Source organism: Marmota marmota, unplaced genomic scaffold, assembly GCF_001458135.2.
Source record: "Marmota marmota marmota unplaced genomic scaffold, marMar, whole genome shotgun sequence".
Lineage (NCBI taxonomy): Eukaryota > Metazoa > Chordata > Mammalia > Rodentia > Sciuridae > Marmota > Marmota marmota.
Genome location: NW_026000037.1, coordinates 57632942 through 57655254, shown reverse-complemented (window position 1 = coordinate 57655254; position 22313 = coordinate 57632942). Strand labels below are relative to the sequence as shown.

Below are 22313 nucleotides of genomic sequence, written 5' to 3'. Positions count from 1 at the left end.
TTTCCATAGACACCAGAGAAGAAACAATCGGAATCATCCAGGGGAAGAAAGAGAAAAGCAGAAAACCAGAATGAAAGTAGTCAGGGTAAGCAGAGCAATATCTTACTTCCGAGCTTAGTAAACACTTACAATTAATCATTCTGATTTTTAATCAATTAATATTCAAATTTGTTAAAAAGTAATTTCATGTTTTTGTGAATTCTGTAGATAGCTGTGTATAATTTCTGAATTTGTAATAGCTTAGGACTATATTTTATAAGAAATAATTATATGAAACTACAGTCTTTTTGTACCATAGATAGTTAGCTTAAGGTTACTTATGCTTTTTGATGTTTCCCTTATTTTTCAGTTCGTGTCCTAGAAAGTCAAGTATCATTTCTAAATCTGGCAAGCATTACTTTATCACCTTTCATTTATCTCTATTTATATGAATTATATTATTGAAATGGCTTCTTGTTTTAAAATAAAAACTTTAAATCTCACTTTCAAACAAGTATTCCATTTTCCTCTTCCCTTTCATTAAAAAAAAAGGCTATGTAAAAATAGACGGTAAGATGGGTTAGGTGGCACATGCTTGTAATCCCAGTGGCTCAAGAGGCTAAGGCAAGAGGATCTCAAGTTCAATCTTCAGCAACAGTGAGGCACTGAGCAACTCAGTGAGACCCTGTCTTTAATAAAATATAAAATAGGGCTAGGGATGTGTCTCAATGATTAAGTGCCCCTGAGTTCAAGCCCAGTACAAAAAAAAAGATTCTAATTAAAGCATGTTTTTCTCTTAATATCTGCTTTTCATCCTTTCTTACATACCTGCCTTTTGTGAGAAGAGCTAAGAAAAGCATTTTCATTAGACTAAAAAATCTCTTGTAATGGACAAGAAAACAGTACTATTGTTTAATTTAGGATTCAAAATAAATTAGGCTCTTAACTCATATAGGATGATAATTTTTACATCTAGTGTTACATGTTTTGGAGTCAATCTCTAGTCGACTAAGTACCATAAACTTGTGTTTTACCAGTTTATTTATGGCACTTGAATCAAGGAACATATTTGTAGCAACTGTCTTTTTGTGGAAAGAAGTGGTTAGTTAACAACAATTTTAGGTTTATAGGGCCTTTTCTTTAGTGTGTAGTACTTTGTATCTTACTTGGCATGGGGCTCCTTTTTCGATCTTAATGTATTTCGCCAAAGTTGTGGTTAGGGGACTTGTAACTTAAAGATATGTTAATTACGGCCATTTCGACAGCAGATTAAAGTCACCTCAAAACTAAGTTCCAGAAGAAGGTGAGACTTCTGGGTTGCTTGAGCCAACCTATCTTTAAGAACCTGTGGAGGGGTGGGGTGGGGGGTTCTTTGTGTGTTTCCTGCCATCCACAGAATTGTCTGATTTTCTTCTAGTTTTAGGATGGTTGCCTAAATTAGATTTATTCATTTCCTCTTCTTCACTCAGTATTTGCTTTGGAGAGAGGCTGACTTTCTGTGTCCTTCCCATCCCCACTCATTTAGAGTAAGCCTCTTCAGGTTCAGAGCAAACCTTCCCTTATCACCATATTGACCAGATGGGATTGTGTTTCCATTCTAAAACTAGTAATGTCTAACAGAGGTACTATTGCCCCTAGAGAAATCAGGCCCATCTCTGAAACTGGAAATGGCATAAAGTGTTACCCCTACAAACATGGACTGTGTGGAGAAACAGAGTGTCTCACATTGCATGGGGCTTCTGGTTGAGCCAACCTGTCTTTAAGAACTTGTTTTGAGGGATTTTTTTTTTTCTTTGTGTGATTCCTGTCATCCACAGGATTGTTTGATTTTTCTGAAATAAATATATATATATATATATATATATAAAACAAGATTGGATTTCTGGTAAGCAGGAAAAGAGGAACTAGGAGTGGGGACTGTATAGAAGCTAAGTTAAGGGAAAAGGGTTGAGGAAATGGCTTCTGGGTAGACAACCCCAAACATTAATAGGTATACCTCTTTAGAATCCGCAGGGAAGTTACCATAGATAGCAAGGAAGTTCCTTTGACATAAAACTGGTTCCATAGTCCTGCCAGACCTCTAAATGAATTGCTACAAAACTATTGTTCCAAAATTTTAGGTACTATTTATAAATCTGGGTACTTGTTTGGTTTTTTAAAAATTTCCTCCTTATTCAAGAAAGAATTTAAGGTTTTTGAGCTTTTAAGTATATTGTTTGTTCATTTCAGTAATACTTGGCACATAGTAACTACTTAAGAAATATTTGTCGGCTAAAATACATAAATGCATGAATTTAAATCAGTATTGAATTGATAGCTGTATATTTATTTATGTTATACAGATCTTTTGACTCTGTGATATCATTAGTTTCTCTCTTATAACTTGAAGAAATCATGTATTCTATGTAGTTCTGATTAAGATGGATGCCTCCCCTCCACAAAAGTTTCTCTAAACACCGTCTATATTAACAAGTTCTGAATTAAGTATTTATAAAATGAAGACTCCATTTTAGAGCAAAATGTTTTAAAGCGCAGTGTAATCTCTTGTGACTTGGTTGACTTTACCAATATGTCCTAAGACTAGTATTTAAAATTTAGTTCATTAAAACATATCCTATTAATTTAGAAATACTTTTTAGAAAATCAAAATAACATTTTACAAAATAACATTTATATTGAAGCATGTTGTCATTTTGACAGGGATTATGTTTTGGTTTATATTAACCCAATTTTTTTTTTATTTCTACCAAGAATGAATTTGCTTATCAGTTATGCAGTTACCACTTTTTAATTCATTATTATTTTTTTAAATTAGTAGTCATTAGGCAATGTTAATAATGTTGTTAAAACAGGGATCCATCTGCTTTAGAGACTGTAGCTCAGTGGTAGAGCATGTTCTTAGAATGGGTCAAGCCCTGGGTATGTTCTCTAGTACCAAAGCAAAAATCAGCATTAACACAAACACCATGAAATCCCTTGTCATTTATTTGCTTGATTTCACAATAATTGGGACTTCTAAAAATTGGTGTGTTTCTTTTAAAGAATGTTATTTGATTTCTTAACAATCTGATATTCTTACTATTATATTGTACACATGTATGGATATTTAACAGTGAATTCTACTATTATGTACAACTACATCCATAATGCACCAATAAAAATGGGTGAAAAAAATCTGATCTCCTAAGGATTCAGTATTTTTGATGTTTATCACTACCATACTAAAATATATGCTTTTTATTAAATAGATGATTTTTTGTGCAGTAAGGAATTTAATGTTTGGCACATTTTCTTTTTGGTGTTATATATGGTAGATAATCATGACTGACTTTAAATCAGTACAATTTTTTACTTTTATATTTTAGGAAAAAGTATTGGGGGACGTGGCCACAAAATTAGCGACTATTTTGAAGTAAGTTCATTGAGAAGTATTTCTGATTCCTAATTCAGTATAATTTTGCTGTGAACTAAATATTTTTCTTTGAAGCACGGGGTCACCTTTTGAGCAGAGCTTTAGTAATATGTGATATTTTTCATTGGCATGACACATCATATATAACATTCAAAGTTGTTTCTCACAGATTTACTTATAACAACCCATTAGATAAGCTAAGTTGGTATACATTTCTGATTTATAAAAGATGAAACTAAGGACTTAAAAGTTTGCCAGTTCTCTCATATCGATACAGGCTTTATCACACAACACCCATGTTGAGCCCTGTGGATGGAGATGAATAATTCCTAGAGATATGAGTATTAGAGTCTTTAAAAACAATAAAGAGTGAACATTTGGAGTTTTAGCCAATTTGGAATGTTTCCTTCTACATAGAAATACTTTGGGCTTCCAATTTTATAGCAGGGCATATTAATGTGATTATTAAAACAACAAATAGGATCCATTCAGTTGAAAAATACATACTTGAGTGTGAGAGCAGAATTGACTGATTAAAGCAATAGCTGAATTTTTTAAAGTTTTTTTTTTTTTTTTAACTCTCCATTGCTTCAAGTTTATAGAATCTAAGGTAAAACTGTTGCTGACAATAAATTACCTAATGCCCTTTAGTTGAGGTCAGTCACTCTGTTAATTTCTTAACAACCTTTGCTAAAAGTAGAATCAATTAAAATAAACAAACATTTCTTGAATGCCTACTGTGTGCTAGGCATTATGCTAGGCACTATAGTGAGACAAAATTCTTAGATTGCGGGGAAATTGTGTAATGAACACTAGGAAGTCCTATCTCTGCTGTTTATATCAAAGTTAAGTGAGTATTTTAAAAAGTGAAGTAGAGGGGCTGGAGCTATAGCTCAGTGGTAGAGTACCCGGCATGTGTGAGGCACTACGTTCGATTCTCAGCACCACATATAAAAAAATAAAAATAAAGTTCCATTGACAACTAAAAAACAAATATGTTTTTTAAAAAGTATTAAAAAATGAAGTAGACAATAAACTATACTCTTAAAGGAAGCCAGTAGCAGCAAATTGTTTTCTTCTGTTCTTAATATAGAAACATTGAGAAGGAGAAAGCTAAGAAACAGATTAGCCAACTCATGCCTTTTGTAAGAAAGAATGACTTTTTTTAAAGGGGTTAAAGGAACTCGTTCCACGTAATTCTTGTATGCTATGAACATTTGGATTTTTAATAGATCTTGAGAATGATGATTCTGTTTTAAGATAGTTGGTTATGTTCACTAAAATCCACATGTGAACAATTTACGATTTGTTGGGAGCATACTGGCTCAAGAAAAGTTTTCAGGAGAACTGTGCTGAGCTTTAGAGAACAAATAAAACATGTTCATTGCTCTGAAGTAATTTATTTGTCTTTGAATCAACCACAATAACAAATTATAGTCAGAATATAAATTAATAAGTATCAGAGGTAGTCTTGTCATGTTCTTGTGATTAGGAGTATTCTAATCTTTTAGAACTTAACCATAACTGATCTTAGTTTTGCTTTTTCTGAACCTACTTAAATGACTACTTGATATGAGTTAGAACTGGATATACTTAGGGCTGGAATGTATAAGGTCCTGACTTTGATCCTCAGCATTGCATATAAAATAAGTTATATTTAATTTATTTCTTAATAAGGTATCTAAAATAACAATTATCTAATCCTGTTTTAATAAATGGTGATTTTTTTTTCTTTTTCTTTTTCTTTTTCTCAGTACCAGGGAGGAAATGGCTCAAGTCCAGTAAGAGGCATACCTCCTGCAATCCGTTCTCCTCAGAATTCACATTCACATTCCACTCCTTCCTCATCTGTAAGTTTTTTCATGTTGTAGTCTTTGTCTTCTAGGAGGTCATATACATTGAATGACATTTGTAATTCATTGTTTTTATTGGGAAGTTCTATATAAAATAATATTTATGTTTTAAAAAATAATTTTTATGAGGTGAGCTGAATCTCTTTTTTAACAATCTGATGCCATTAGAATTTTGTTTCTGAGCCAGTTACAGTGGCACACGCCTATAATGGCTCCAGAGGCTTAGGCAGGAGGATCTCCGATTCAAAGCCTCCCTCAGCAAAAGCAAGGCACTAAGCAATGCAGTGAGACCCTGTTTCTAAATAAAATACAGAAGAGGGCTGAAGATGTGGCTCAGTGGTCAAGCACCCCTCAGTTCAATCCCCCTCCACCCCCAAAAAAGAACTTTGTTTTTGAAAATGAGCTGCCAAAGATTTCCTGAATTAATTATATCTAATAAGTATTGTTTCTATAAAATAATGTGGTTGAGCCTCTGGGACTGAGATAAATAAATAACTCTTGAATCATTATGTAGTCAGTTATTAATTTCTGACTTCTAACTTTTTTATCAGTTAAACTTCTTAACCATGAAAATAATAGTATAAATCATTTCTGGGAATGCTTAAGAAAAAGGTAGGCTGTTTAGTTAAACATAGGAGAGAAGGACATTGGCCAATTTTATAACTTTTCAATTTGTAACATTTTAAGACATTTTATGTGCATTGTTTTTCATGTTGGATTTTATTTTTTATTTACTTTGTGTGAAAGTTCAGTATCTAGTTAGAAAAATAAAGTTGGCTTTCAACAATTTAAAGATAAGTTAGAAGTTTTTGAAAATCATAGTTTCACTTATGTATTCAAGTATTGTGTCTGCTTCTACCCCTTGGTGTACTTAGTTTTCTTTATTTTGTCCCTTGCATACAACCCATATACAAAGTAGGCAAAAGATTCAATAGTAATTTAATGATTATGGTGATAGATAGCATTGATACAGTGCTATAATCTGTTACTTTCTATGAATGTGTTTTTAAGCTAGTGACTAGATAAATCATAGAATATATTAATAAATTGATATCAACCTACTTATGGTCATGCATTATTATCCCTGTTACTAAGAATTCTGTATTAAGATATTTTTGTTTTTCCTTTTGAACCATCATAATTTGTTTTTGATATTTTTGTTTCAAACAATTTATCTGGCCTTAATTGTTTTAAGTAGTATGAAACTATTTAAGATTTCTTTGATGGCACTAGATTATAAGCTCCTAGAGGGAGAAAATGTATGGTTGTAGCTCTTACTGGGCATTATGTAGGAGGTATTCAAAGAGTGCTTGTTGAATAAATGGTGATTAAAAAGTCAGTTATTTTTCAAATATTATTCTGATTTAAAAATAAAAACTTGAGAAATGTTAAGTAGTTGCTACCAAATGGAACCTTTTTTCCTGCTTAAAGGTAAACATTTTAATATATGTTTTTTCAGGTTCGACCGAATAGCCCTTCCCCTACTGCGTTAGCTTTTGGGGACCACCCTGTTGTACAACCAAAGCAGTTATCCTTTAAAATTACTCAGGTAATTAATAACTAAAATCATTTTTATGACTTCTAGGAAACCACTGCACAACTTTATACTAAGAACTTAGACATATACTATTGTTTTAGATATAAAGTAAAATTAAACATCAAGAAAACTAACATACTAAACAACAACAACAACAACAATAAAACATTTAGGGAGGGAGGGAAAAATTGAAACACCCAATTTACTATCACTTTGTCCTTTGTTTCACATTGACAAATACATAGATGTTTTAAACAAATCATTCAGAGCACTCTTAATATGGTAATTCTCTTTACTGATTGTTTTTGAACATAGCATTCAAGTATATGTAATTGACATCTTGAGTTGATACTAGTATATTTGTTAGAGGTAAACATTAAGGCAGTTCATTTGTGGATGTGTACACATATATGCTATAAGTTAGAAAGTTATTAGAAAATTTAATTATTTGGATATTTGTTATTCTTTTTATTTAGTTTCATGACTTGAATTAGGTACTAAGTTTTGTTTTGTTTTTGTTTTTTGGTATTGGGGATTGAACCCAGGGCCTTATGATGTTAAGCACATGCTCTACTACTAAATTGCACCCCTAGTCCAGTAATAAGGTTTCTTTGTTGTTTTTCTTTTTAGTTATATAGGACAGTAGAATATATTTTGACATATTTATACAAACACAAAGTATGTCTTTTTTTTTTTAAGTTGTAAATGGACAGAATGCCTTTATTTTATTTGTTATTTTTTTAATGTGGTGCTAAAGATCAAACCCAGTACCTCACTCATGCTAGGCAAGTATTCTGCCACTGAGCATCCCAATCTTGCAGTACTGTTTTTTACTTTAATATTGTACATGTGACAATTTCTGGATCACTTTTTTTTTTTTTTTACTTAGTTTGGGGATTGAGAGAGTAAGATTCTGTTGCTTGACCAGCTTGGTTCCCCAGTTTTATTTTCATTTAATTCTTACTTGTAGGGTCATATTCAAACCGTTATGTATATATCAAAGCCCTTTTGGCCAGGATTTCAGGTACAGGGTATTCCTTTTAGTCGCTGAGCAATTCATAAAAGGTTTTGAGATGTTAACTCAAATTTAGGAAGAAGTTCAATGTATCTATTGTACACTATGACAACTATAGTTATTATATGTATGAATATTGCTAAAAGAATAGATTTTAAGTGTTCTCATCACACATAAATATATATATATATATTAAATACTTAATTTAGCCACTCCACAATGTACATGTATTTCAAAACATGATGTTGACCATAAATATATACAATTTTTACTTGTCAATTAAAAAACAATCGAAGCCAGTTATGGTGGTATATCCTGTAATCCCAGCAGCTCAGGGGGCTGAGGCAGGGGGATCACAAGTTCAAGGTCAGCCTCAGCAATTTAGCAAAGCCCTAAGCATTCAGCAAAACCTAATCTCAAAAACAAAAAAATTATAAAATAAAAAGGGCTGGGGATATAATGCTCAATGGTTAAATGCTGCTGGATTCAAGCCCTGATAAAGAAGGTTTTTCACAAAGTTCAGGAATCAACTAGAGTCGTGTATAGTACAAAGCAGTGACTATATTGAGTTTTAATGAGAAACCAGTATTCTAAATAATTAACGTTTTTTTCCTATGTTTGTAGCATTTCTGCTTCTGAAGTTATTAAAGCTTAAAGCTGCACTAAGACTTTTTTGAGATACCATTTACATACAAATATAACTCACCTTTTTCTTTGCTTTTGGAAGTTAAATAAAATCTAGTTTTATGTTTGTATGCATAAGACTATATAATGGAAATAACAAAGTAACTTTCTTTCATTTAGACTGATCTCACAATGCTGAAATTAGCAGCATTAGAAAATAATAAAAACCAGGACCTGGAAAAAAAGGAAGGTCGTATAGATGACTTGCTCAGGGTAAGTAATAAGTCATGGTGTGGAAAAAATCGAGCAAATTATTTGGCATCAGTGAAACTGATGAGAAAAAACATGGTAAAGTTGTCCATAGCTGGAAAAAAAATAAGCTTTGTCTAGTAGTGTAAGTATGTGTCTGATAATACCAACTTTAAAATTATTCTGTAAGCTCTTAATGGATGATGAAATGGAAATCTTTAAAATTTGATTTTTATATTATCTGCTACTCATCAGACAGATAATCATTTCATGTTAGTTTTAAAGTTAATTGATTTTGCTATATGCCTGCCTTATATCTGATGCTATAGAGAATAAAATAAGTAGTCCTGTGAGATTTTTAAGGAAAAATTTATTTTAAAATATATCCAAAAGTGTACTTATAATGTGAGTAAGGTATAAAACAGTAGTTCTTACTCCTTGCTGTTTATTAGAATCACCATATGGAAAGGGTAGAAATACTAATAATGTCTGAACTCTTAACCTTGAGGAGTTCTGATCAAATTGATGTAATGTAGCCTGGATGCTTAGTTCTTTGTTTTTATTTTATTTTTTAAATTTTTTTAAGATGTTGATGAACCTTTATTTTATTCATTTATTTGTATGTGGTACTGAGGCTTGAACCCAGTGCCTCACTCATGCTAGGCAAGCACTTTACCACTGAGCCACAACCCCAGCCCCTGGATGTTTAGTTTTATTTTTTTTTTTTCCTGATTTTTTTTTTTCTTTACTCAGTTATACATGACAACAGAATGCACTTTGATTCATTGTACACAAATGGAGCACAATTTTACATTTCTCTGGTTGTACACAATGTAGGGTCTCACCATTTGTGCAATCATACATGTTCCTAGGATAACGATGCCCATCTCATCGTTTTAAAAGCTGCTACGGACTATTCTAATTAAGCAAGCATTGAGAACCATTGGTATAGAAACTCAATAAAATCAACACCTATGATTCTACCATATTCTCCTTTGGAACATCCAGAGTGTCTTTCCTAATTCTGTCCCATACTCTTTCATATCTCTTCACCATTAACCTCTATTCTTTTTAAAATTATTTATTTATTCTAATTTGTTATACATGATGGCAGAATGCAATTCATTTCATATTACACATATAGAGCACAATTTTTCAAGTCACTGATTGTATGCAAAGTATTTTCAGTATTTTTTAAATAGATGGACACAATGCCTTTATTTTATTTGTTTATTTTTTATGTGGTGATGAGAATCGAACCCAGTGCCTCACACATGCTAGGCAAGTGCTCTACCACTGAGCCACAATCCCAGCCCTCTTTTTTTGTTGTTGTTTTATCATTTAGTAGTTTTCTTTGTAACAAAGAATATAAAGAATAATACTTCATACATGTTCTAACTCATCCACCATCATTCCTACCCTCTTGCCCGCCTCCCTTACCCTCCCTCTCCTTTGTCCTATCTAAAGTTCCTCCATTCCTCTCATGCTCCCCCACCTTAACCTCCAAATTTTGTATGTATCTTGCCATTATGTTTTTTATTAATGCTTATATTAAATATGTCTGTACACTAAATTATTTAAGTGAAATTATCTTATGTTGATCCTTTTGCCCAGCTTGTTTTCACTGAACATTATATATAGGAGAATAAGGCATTACTCTGTGAATATGCCATGATTTGTGTGTGTCTTTTCTGCTTTTAGTTGACATTTTGTTTTCATTTTTTCTAATATAAATAATTCTGCTAAGAATATTCTTTTTTTTTTAAACTTTACTAAGTGAAATTTATTTATCTATTTATTTATTTATTTTATTGGTTGTTCAAAACATTACAAAGCTCTAAAGGTAGCAGAATACAACAGTCACTAGTATGGCAATATGTAAAAACGTGGATGTGTAACCGATGTGATTCTGTAATCTGTATACGGGGTAAAAATGGGAGTTCATAACCCACTTGAATCAAATGTATGAAATATGATATGTCAAGAGCTTTGTAATCTGCTAAGAATATTCTTGTAGGACAGATGTGCAAGATTTTTTCTATTATATATGCTTAGGGAAGACATGGTAATAGTACAAAGCATGAACATCTTTTGCTTCACTTTATGATACCAAACTTTTCATTGATATATACTCCCAACTATAGTGGTCCAGAAAGAATCTATTGCATATAAACCTTGCCAAGACTTAATAATATAAGGTTTAAAACAATTTTTTTTCTTTCTGGAAAATCTGATGGATGTCTTCATGGTGTCTCATGGCTCTGTTATGCAGTCCCGGTTTACTGTTGGTTTAAATTAACTATATGTTTCTTCTATGAAGTAACTGATTCGGGGGGTGCCCAATTTAAATTTAAATTGGGTTGTTTGACTCTTAGTGATACCAACTTTTTTTGGTCGGGCATGTTGATTTTCTCCCACTATGTGATTTGTCTTTGCATTATGTCATGCTGTCCTTTGGTGATTGTATTTTTAATTTTTATATTATTAAATATTTTATTTATATTTGCCTTGCTTATTTTTAAAAATTCTTAGATCCTAAAGATGTTTTTCTATATATTCTTTTTGAACTTTTATGTTCTGGTCTTTCAGTATAAGTTGTTAATCTCAATAGAATTGATTTTGGGGTATGGTGTGGAGTAGGGTATTCCATTTAATTTCTTTCTGTGTGGATAACCAGTTGTTCAATTCCTTTTAATCAAGTGTCCATTCTTACACTGTCAACTCCATCATAAATTGTTATTTCCATATGCAAGTGGATCTATTTTGTGTTATCTATATTGTGTTCCATTGTTCTGCTTGAGTACCAGTATAGTGATACTCATGCCTTTATTTTATTTGTTTATTTTTTATGTGGTGCTGAGAATCGAACCCAGTACCTCACACATGCTAGGCAAGTGCTCACTGAGCCACAACCCCAGCCCTCTTTTTTGTTGTTGTTGTTTTAGCATTTAGTAGTTGTCTTTGTAACAAAGAATATAAAAAACAATATTTTAAGTTAGATAGAAATTTGTTTTTCAAGCAAAAAGCAGAAGTGGGAGCCCAGGTGTGATTTTTTTTTTTCCCATAGTGTCATATAGGACCTTGGCTACTTCAGTATTCTGCTTCCTCATACTCAGCACATGGCTTCCATCTTGAAAGTCCCATCAGGGTCCAAAATATCTACTTGAGTCACAGTTATAATATCTGTATTCTAAGCAGAAATCAGGAAGAGGTGAGGAAAACAAAAAGTGTGGTTCCATGTGCAGCCTTATTGGATGTTTAGTCAAACTACTTTTACTAACATTGCATTGACCAGCCTTAGCTACAAGGGAAGTTTGGAAATGTAATCTTTTAGCTAGGCACATGTCAATCTAGAATAAAGCATTGGATTTCCATTATTAAGAAGAATTTGGTTGATGATGGTGATGATTATTGTTGTAGCTTTATATTAAATTTGATATATGGTTCAACAAATATCTTCTATTTCATTTTGGCTATTTTGGTGCCCTTTGTAGTCCTGAGGGAATTTTAGAGTCGGTTTTTCAAATTAAATACATGCACATTGTACACACACACACACACACACACACACAATTTGTTGGTCTTGTATGAATTACATCTATTTTAGGTCATTTTCAAGACATAATGTCAGTGTACTTTAGCTTCTTCCATGATTTGCCTAGACCTGTTGTTTTCAGACTAGATATCAGCATGAGTGGAGAACTTGTTAGAAATGGAAAATTTTAGCCCCTTTCTTAGACCTGTTAACTCAGAAAACTGGCAGAAGTGGGTCTCAGCAAGTCTTCCAGGTAATCCTCTTACTACTACACTATTCTAATCAGAGGAAGGCCTCTTTGAGCATATGACTGCCTACAGAGTTAAAAAGAGTTTTGGTATCTTATTGCTAAGGAAGAATGGTGGGAATAGTTATTGGATAAGCAACTTATAGCATCATCCACAATTTTAATAGAGAAGATGTTTATTTTAAGAGAACACTCATTTTTTTCTTTTAAAAAAAAAAACTTTTTTTTTTTTTTTTTTTTTACAGAAATACAGAAGCTCTACTACTAAGCTACATCCCAGCCCTTTTTATTTTGTTTTGAGGAAGGGTCTTTCTAAGTTTTTCAGGCCAGACTCAATCTTATGATCCTCCTGCGTTAGCTTCTCAAGTTGCTAGAAGTACAGGCGTGTGCCACTGTGCCTAGCTCAGATTTATTCTCAAGTGTTAAGACATATTCTATACCATATTTCATTTATTTTTAACTGAGGTAGATGTTGTTGCCCCTGTTTAGAAATAAGAAAACTGAACTTAGATTCAGATAACTTAGTTAACTTAGCCAGTGTTATGTACCTTAGAGTGTGGATTTGAATGTATGGAATATGTATATAAATTTCATGTATTTTTAGCACAAGTTGAGTTACATTTAATTCTATTGTCCCTTAGTAAGTAGGCTTGATTTTTTCAAAGCATCATGCTCAGATAATTTAGTTTTATTAATCCTATCTATGTACAATTTATTCAGAAACATTAAAAATATTTCTAAGAGCTGGGTATGGTGGCATATGCCTGTAATCCCCACTACTCAGGAGGATCTCAAGTTTGAGGTCACCTGTGGCAATTAACAAGACCTTGTCTTAAAAAATGGAAAAAATTGGGGATATAGATCAGTGGGAGATGACCCCTGAGTTCAATCCCTAGTTCTGCAAAAAAAAAAAAAAGAAAAACCCTAAGCTTTTCATAGATACAAATTCTAGACCTTTTGCATTTTCTATGTATATTTTAGGCTAACTGTGATCTCAGACGGCAAATAGATGATCAACAAAAATTACTTGAAAAATACAAAGAACGATTAAATAAGTGCATATCAATGAGCAAGAAACTTCTTATTGAAAAGGTAAGTTCAAAGTTCACTAAATTTTCCCTGCTTCCCTAGCCCCTTTTGTCTTGTATGCTTTTAAAATTTAATGAATAAAATTGAATGATGATATTTCCTCCTTTTTTCAGAGTACACAAGAAAAATTGTCAAGCAGAGAGAAGAGTATGCAAGATAGATTACGCCTTGGGCACTTTACAACAGTTAGACATGGCGCTTCATTTACTGAACAATGGACAGATGGTTTTGCATTTCAGAATCTTGTGAAGTTAGTCATTATTTTTTTAGTCATTCTTATATTTTCAAAAATTAGTATTTCTTTGGGTTTTTGTTACTTTAAAATATTATAAATTTGGACTTACACTCAACATCTTCCCCTTATTTTTTGAAAGGAATGTGAAATGGGTGTTAACAATTTTAACTTTAAACAGACATTGATTAATTAGCATTCATCTATAATGTAGTATTCTGAAGTCTGACTTTCCTAAATATAACCAACATTCTAACTTTTAGGTGATAATTTGGAAGGAAAATTGTTAGAAATTTGTTCATTGGAAGAGTTGTATGTGTCTGCGTCTGTCTGTCTCCTGGAATTTTTCTACATACCTCTTATTTTTATTTATTTATTTATTTATTTGATGTAGGATCTCGTCATGTTGCCTAGGCTGGTCTTGAACTCTTGGGCTCAAGTGATCCTCCTACCTTAGCCTCCATAGCGCTGGGACTAAAGGCTTGTGCTGTTGCACCTGGCTTTCTACTTAATTTTATTTTTGCCATTTCCTAGTCTATAAGTGATAATATTCAGCCCTTACCTCTCTCTATTCCTAAGGAAAAGAACTTTTTTTCTTCTTTTGCCTCAGATTTAATAACTCAGTTGAAATGAACATGTGGCTTTAGCATTTCAAAGGTGTACTTTAATACACTGCATTTTCTTGAGTTTAGATGGTGTTAGGTAAGAATAGGTTGGCTGTTTCCGTGTTAAGGGAGCCAGGACCTATGTTACTCCCATTGGCTCATTTGTTTATTTAATCCATCCATCCATCCCTCCTCCCTCCCTCCCTCCCTCCCTTCCTTCCTTCCTTCCTTTCCTCCCTCCCTCCCTTCCTTCCTTCCTTCCTCTTTCCTCTGGGAAATTTATAAAAATCAAGGAAGCAGAGTATGCCAGAATTCTACATCAGCTTTCCCAGAGTCAGTCCCTTATGAAAAACAGAGCAAAGCCTATTTCACATGGTATCACATCAGCAATGCTGCTTCAAACATGCGTTCCCAGGACAACTTGCTAAAAAACATGGCCTTCTCTCTCAACAGATTTTACTTTATTTTATTTTTTTTGTTCAGTACAGCTGTGCTTAGGTATTAAGCATAACACAATAAGGGACAGTATCCTTGTGATGCTAGAGTTTAGGTTTTAATTCTGTGAATAATGGACATTGTTAAAGGTTTATATGTAGTGTGTGTGATCAGATCTGAGTTGTAGAATGACAACTGATAATATGGAAATAATAGTGAAAAGAGGATAGATTGTTGACAGTTAATATGGAAAAGTATACAGATGAAAGTGATCATGCTCGAATTAATATATTGACTGTAAAAGTGGAGAAGAGCAAGAAATGGATTTGAGATAGAAGCCATAATTTTTTTAGTGTCTTGTGAGCAAGAAACTTTGCTACAAAACCCAGATCCTGTAGTTGTCCTATAATAAATAAAAGGGAAGGTTACATAATTCATACGCATGGTCTAATATGCATAATATGACCTAGTATAAATACTATGCATGCCAGTAGTTAAAATTTCTCCACTGAATTATCAGAAAAGATCAAAATAACTTTGGTGTCTTAGCTATCACTAATAAGCATTTATTCGGGATTTACTGTGTTACTACATATTTTTATTATGTTGTTTGTAATTATTGGAATAAAGTGATTAGAGGATGAAAAGAGAAATGAATTAATGAAAATAAATCATGTTAATAATCTCTAAATTGGACGTTCCTTCCTGAATAATCAGATATTAGCTATATATCCATTCTAGAAATTCTTTACTTTCTATTAGGATTATAACTAGGCTGTTTATTTGCACTTATAGCATCTTGATTGTACTCTGAAATTGTTTTTAAAATTACTTTTGGCCAGGCATGGTGGCACACACCTGTAATCCCAGCAGCTAGGAGGCTGAGGCAGGAGAATCGCAAATTCAAAGCCAGCCTCACCAACAGTGAGGTGCTAAGCAACTCAGTAAGACCCTGTCTCTAAATACAATACAAAAAAGGGCTGGGGATGTGACACAGTGGTCCAGTGCCCCTGAGTTCAATCTTTGGTTTGTATGCACACACACAAGTTTTGGGGTTTTTTGTGTGTGGTGCTGGGAATCTAACTGCAGGGCCTTGCAGGTGCTTGGCATGTGCTCTACCATTGAGCTACATCTCAGCTCTAAAATTTACTGTTTTAATAACTGAAATTATTTATTCCTCCTTCCAAGTGAAAACTGGCTTAAGGTCCTAGTCTCACTTTGCTGTTCTTGAGATTTTTCTATACCCTTTTGCTCTTCTACCTTGGTTCTTCCTGTTCTTTCATTCTTGTCTTATTCTGTTGTTCCCTTACACAAAGCATAGGAAAGGGAAGGGAGTGTATGCAGAAGACCAGTAGGGGCTCTATAGTTGTGGTTTGAATGGTAGGGATGGAGTTAGATGAAACTTTTGACTTGCTCTAAATCTAAATACCATAACTAGGTAGAGTTTTAAATTTTTTGCATTACACGGTATGGTGACCTAAAAGCAAGATAATTACTATTTGATTAGCTTAGGATATTGTACGATAGGATAGCTTAACAAAAAGATCCCCTGTTAAGCTACTTAATGCTCTGATCAAACTGTTAAAAATCTCCAACCTGTATATTTGTAATAGACATAATATCTATTTGCTTTTAGAATTAGTGGGCTCATGGCAAAATTGCTTAGATTCTTGAATGGAAAATGTTAATAACTTCACATTTATTAACTTCCTAGTTTTCAAATTCATGCTGAGTCTCTTGCTGTTCCCTTATTTGTCTTTCCTTAAATTGTTAAAATTCTTTTTGCTCCCCAATTTTTTTATATTAAGGCAAATTTTTGTTTCATTTCAAAACATCAACTACACATCTTCAAAATTTCTTTTTAACAGATAAATTTAGAAAATAACACTTTCATATTAAATTCCTATTTGCCTTTTGTAATCTTGTCTGCTAATATAAATATAAAATGTATAAAGGTTTTTATATGTGAGATGCATGTACAAAGCCTGCCCCATTCTTAACTGCTAGGGTTTTTTTTTTTTTAAGATCATTCATTTATTTCATCAATGATTTTTTATTGAGCATATCACATTATGTATTGATCACTGTGCTAGTGTTAGGGGTACAAGAAGATATAAAGTAGATATGCTCTCCATTCTTAGGGAGATAGGCTTACCAGAGACATTCTGGTGAAGTATCTACAGGAATTGTATTTGTTAGAAAGGCAGAAATGAGGACAAGTTACCATGAGATTCTGTATAGCAACCCACCTTTCCCTGGACCAGGAGTTTAGGGGAACATCTCACTTAAAAATGATTGTTTCAAATGAGACCTGAAGGATGAGTAGAAATTGATTCACGGGAGTAGAACCAAAAGGTTACAAATTTATGTTGATTTTTCATGTTTTCTAATGTATTTTTTCATGTTTTAACTGTGAAAAGTAATTGAAGGTTAATATGGTTTTATTCATTTTTACATAGGCAACAAGAATGGGTGAATCAGCAAAGGGAAGATATTGAACGGCAAAGGAAACTTCTAGCCAAACGCAAACCTCCCACAGCTAATAATTCTCAGGCACCTTCTACCAATTCTGAACCAAAACAAAGAAAAAACAAAGCAGTCAATGGAGCAGAAAATGATCCCTTTGTTAGACCAAATTTACCACAACTGTAAGCCTCTATTTTGAATTTTCCTTTTTTTTTAAAAATTGTACGTAGTGAGTATAAATGTTAGTAATGGATGTTGTTTATAATTAATATTTAAAAAGTAAAAATAATTATGGCCAGGAAGGAAGTCAATATTGAAAATTTAGCTTTAAATTAATAAGCTCCAAACATCTGAATTCTACTTTTGTAAGTAGATACTGGAATCTGCCCTTTTTATAAGTCTGAATCAGTTAAAGTGTCAAAGTTTTGATTATTTCAATTCAGTGTTCCTATTGATGTTCCTTTTCTGAGGGAATGTTAATTTAAGTATTATAACTGTCATTTATTTTCTGAAAGCAATTCATGGTGCTGGTTGTGAATATTTTTTTTTTCCTGCTCTTTGTTTTCTAAATTTTCTGTGTAAATGACTCGCTCTTTGTATTTCAAATGATAAAAGCATTTAAAAAAAATTGTCACATGCTTATCATAGAAAATTTGGAAAACGTGGAAGAGAGTAATAATAGACTGTGATTCCATCCCACAGAGAACACCCTTGTTAAAATTTCAGTGTACAGGTATATCTAAACTAATATTTTCTGTAAGAAAAGTTTTTCTAATTTTTCTGGAAGAACTTACATGAATTTATGTGATTAGAAAATATGTATACCCTTGATATTTTGTATGGGTATATTTCCTCCTCTGTTAAAATATGGTGCTTTGAATTCCATCATCTGCTATGTAAGGAACTTCTTGATACCTTCTTTATCTTACGTCTTCAACCTTTTGCTCTCTACTGGTTCCTTCCTTTCAATCCATCAATGTTTGAGTCTTTTCATTTAATTGGATCTTTTAAAATTCTTTAGTTTTCCCTATATAAGTCTTTCTTTTCCTGGGTTAAATTTAGTCCTAATTATTTTGTTTATTTAGATGTTGTTATACATGAGATTGTTTCCTTAATATTCTTTTCAAGTTGTTCATTTATGGTGTATAAAAACACAACTGATTATTGTGTATTGATCTCATACCCTGTGTGTTTGCGGAATTTATTCATTAGGTTTAACGGGGTTTTTTTTTCCTCATGCATTTTTTCGGATTTTCTACATGAAGAGCCATGCCATCTGTGAATACAGACAGTTTTACTTCTTTACAATTTGAATGCATTTTGTTTCTTTTTCCTGCTCTGGTAGGATTTCCACTAGAGTATTGAATAGCAGTGGTGAAAGTGGACATCCTGATCTTAGGGCGAAATCTTCAAAATTTTTACCATTAACTGTTATGTCAGTTATCTATTTTTATAAAACCTCATTTATAATGTTGAAGAAATTCCCTTTATTCCTAGTTGTTTTGTGCTTTTCAAAGACAAACCATGCCTCTCCTCCTTTAAAAATCTAATCCTCAAAGCATGGCTTATGGTTAAATGTTCAGTAAAGCTCAGTTAAATTTTAATAAATAAATGAGTTATGCTCCCTCCACCCTTAAGTGACTCTAATAGTCTATTTACTATAGCTTGTATCATTTAACTTAGAGGCTTCAAGTTATTTTCCTTATGAAACAGATTGTCATTGGATATTAAATTTGTTTGGAAAGTTTTGGGGTTTTTTTTTAATTTTTTTATTTTTTAGTTATACATATACATGATATCATTATTTTGTTTATTTGGATTTTTATGTGGTGCTGAGGATCGAACCCAGTGCCTCACATGTGCGAGGCAAGCATTCTGCCACTGAGCCACAACCCCAGCCCCTGTTTTTTTATAAACCTACTGAAGATTTTCTTAAACCTACTGAACAGCTTTATTTAAGAGTGTTAACATGCTTCTAAATAAAATATATTTGTGTATGTGTATACAATAAAATATTAATAAATTCAACCTAATATCTGATAAGATTCATATAGGAAGACATGGTTTGTTTGGGAAGAGCTGTGTCCTTATAGTACTTGTGAATAAAAGATTTTGTTAAATAACTTAACCAAATGACTCGCTAGGAGGATTTTTGAAAAATCACCTTAAAACAGCCTAACAATTGGTAATTAAAAGCCATTAATGTTAATACTGTCCTAGCTTAGTTCTTTTCATTCTGTGCAACCAAATCCTATTTCTTTAAAAAAAAATTTTTTTTGTAGTTGTAAATGGACAGAATGCCTTTATTTATTTATTTATTTATTTATTTAAAGAAAGAGAGAGAATTTTTTAATATTTATTTTTTAGTTTTCGGTGGACACAACATCTTTATTTTATTTTTATGTGGTGCTGAGGATCGAATCCAGAGCTCCGTGCATGCCAGGCGAGCATGTTACCGCTTGAGCCACATCCCCAGCCCAAGAATGCCTTTATTTTGTTTGTTTATTTTTATGTGGTGCTGAGGATCGAACCCAGTTCCTCATGCATGCTAGGGAAGCACTGTGCTGCTGAGCTACAGCCCAGCCCCAAATCCTATTTTTTTTAGAGAAGATTGACCACTTTTCATTTATCTAAATACATACATTTCTTTAAAAAAGTTTTCCATTAATGTAGACAGACAACAGAAATATCTAAAAAGCTTTTGTCAGGTACTTCATAATAGGGAAATGTAGACAAATGTAAGAAATGGCTCTTTTGCCATGATGAGGTTTGCATCATAGTCAGTGAGACAAGGCCTTTAGAATAGGAACACTAAAACTGGTATCTGTCAGCTCCCAAGTTATTTATATATATGTAAACGTTTCTTGGGAGAATATTTTATAACTTGCTTTAGATTTGTTCTTTAGATACCTGTGGTTATAAAATGGTAAGAATCACTGCCCTTGAAAGTCAGTAGCATACCAACTCAAGAAAGCAAAATATTCTTCCTCTCAAATGGGAGAAATTCCAACAATCTGCATGTGTAGGAACTTGGCAGTTTTTCATGATAACGAAACTTCTTAGTAGAATACAGCTTTGAGATTTCGAGAACTTGCTGGACATGGTGGCACACACCTATAATCCCAGCAGCTCAGGATGATGAGACAGGAGGACCACAAGTTCAAAGCCAGCTTCAGCAAAAAGCAACTCAGTGAGACCTTGGGGATGTGGCTCAGTGGTCGAGTGCCCCTGAGTTCAATCCCTGGTACCCGGAAAAAGAAAAAGAAAACTTTCAGAGAACTTGCTATGTACTAGTTTTGGCTTTCAAATACCAGATTTTAGCTGTGTTTTGTTAACTCAGTAAAAATCAGTGTAAAGAATTGTATTTTATTCCTATATAGAAACAAACAAAAATATACAGTTTTTAAAAAGTCTGAGCCCATCCCATGCTCTACTAGGGGGCCTAAAACCCCACTTTAAGAGTAGAAAATTATATCATTATATAATTAAACTTCCACTCATGGCATATGTACATATCTAGAAGCTATTTGCCAGCTTTCCTAAAAGCTTTCTTGCGTTGAGTTAGTTGAGATATTATATTTAGTTTTTAAACCTCATTTTCTTTTAGTATTGGCTATGTTCCTTTCTTTTGCTTTATCAGAATGCAGAATCATTTTTCTTAAGAATAGTATATAAGTCTTACAGCGGTCCCATTACATATATTAAAATGGTTAGTTTTCAAAGCTATCATAAGAATATTTGGAATTGATAATAAAATGATCATATCCCATACTTTAAAGATTTAAAGTTTATGTTTATTAAGAATTTAGTGCTGGAGCCAGACTCAGTGGCGCATCCTGTAATCCCAGCAGCTCAGGAGGCTGACAAGGGAGGATCGCAAGTTCAAAGCCAGCCTCAGCAAATAGCGAGGCGCTAAGCAACTCAGTGAGACCCTGTCTCTAAATAAAATATAAAAAGGGGCTGGATGTGGCTTAGTGATTAAGCACTCCTGGAATTCAATCCTTGGTAACCAAAAAAAAAAAAAAAAGAATTTAGTACTGGGGAAAGAATATAGCTCAATGGTAGAGTTCTTGCATAGCATGTGTAAGGCCCTGGCTTCAATCCCAGAACCTCAAAAAAATAAATAAATAAATAAGAATTTGGGACTGGAGATATATGTCAGTGATAGATCATTTGCTTAGCATGTATGAGGCCCAGTGTTCAGTCCCCAGCACTGAAGAATTTTTAGAATTGCATGCTTTGGGTAGTTTTAGCTTTCCTTTATTTTGCTCCTCATACACTGATATAGACAAGGGGGTAACATCTGTTTTTTTCCCTCTTCCTTTTTTCCTAAATCAATACCTAGACTGGACTGACATCCTTTGAAGTGGTTTCCCATTATTCTTTGAGTAAAATTGATATTCTTTACGTGGCCTAAAATCCATGCATGATCTGCTCTGCCCTGCTTGCCCATCTACAGCCTGATGCTCATATATTTTCTTCTAGTTTGCCATTGTATAGAATGTACTCTGAAATCGTCTCAAGAGCATTTAACAACTAGAGCAAATTACTGTTATTATCCACCATGCTTTTTTGTTTTCTTAAGAAGAATTTAATGTAACCTAAAATTATTATTTTTTAATTGTTTCTTTTTTTTTTTTCCTCTTTACCTCCATATAGAGTGTAAGCTCAAACTAAAATATAAGGAGAAATTGTCTTTTTTCCCTGTGTCCTTTGTTTCTATATTCTGGGTAACTTCATAGATGGTACTGATCAAATAATTGTTAGTTAATTGCTCCATCTATAGGTATTAGGCATATACTCTGAAGAATATAAAGAATTTTTGGCTAAAAATTGTCACCATTTTTAGTATTATCATTTGGCCATTTTTATCATGTTTTTCTGGTTGTTAATAAGAAATAATAAGTATTAATCTCAAAATGTAGAATTAAAATTTCACTTTTGACAGGTTGACTTTGGCAGAATATCATGAACAGGAAGAAATTTTCAAACTTAGACTAGGACATCTCAAAAAGGTATGTGAAACATGCTGGAT

At 32.8% G+C, this 22313-nt stretch overlaps 1 protein-coding gene across 3 annotated transcripts in view; it reads left to right on the top strand.

The window, feature by feature from the left end:
• The window catches only part of Tlk1 (tousled like kinase 1), a 139217-nt gene that overhangs the window by 90880 nt on the left and 26024 nt on the right, over window positions 1–22313 (top strand). For all 3 annotated transcript variants that reach the window (XM_048812458.1, XM_015479307.2, XM_048812459.1), the window contains exons 4-12: window positions 10–85; window positions 3345–3391; window positions 5146–5241; window positions 6704–6793; window positions 8601–8693; window positions 13433–13543; window positions 13654–13790; window positions 17272–17460; window positions 22227–22293. In XM_048812458.1, coding sequence (XP_048668415.1) covers window positions 10–85; window positions 3345–3391; window positions 5146–5241; window positions 6704–6793; window positions 8601–8693; window positions 13433–13543; window positions 13654–13790; window positions 17272–17460; window positions 22227–22293 — 906 coding nt within the window. The remainder of the gene's footprint in view (window positions 1–9; window positions 86–3344; window positions 3392–5145; window positions 5242–6703; window positions 6794–8600; window positions 8694–13432; window positions 13544–13653; window positions 13791–17271; window positions 17461–22226; window positions 22294–22313) is intronic.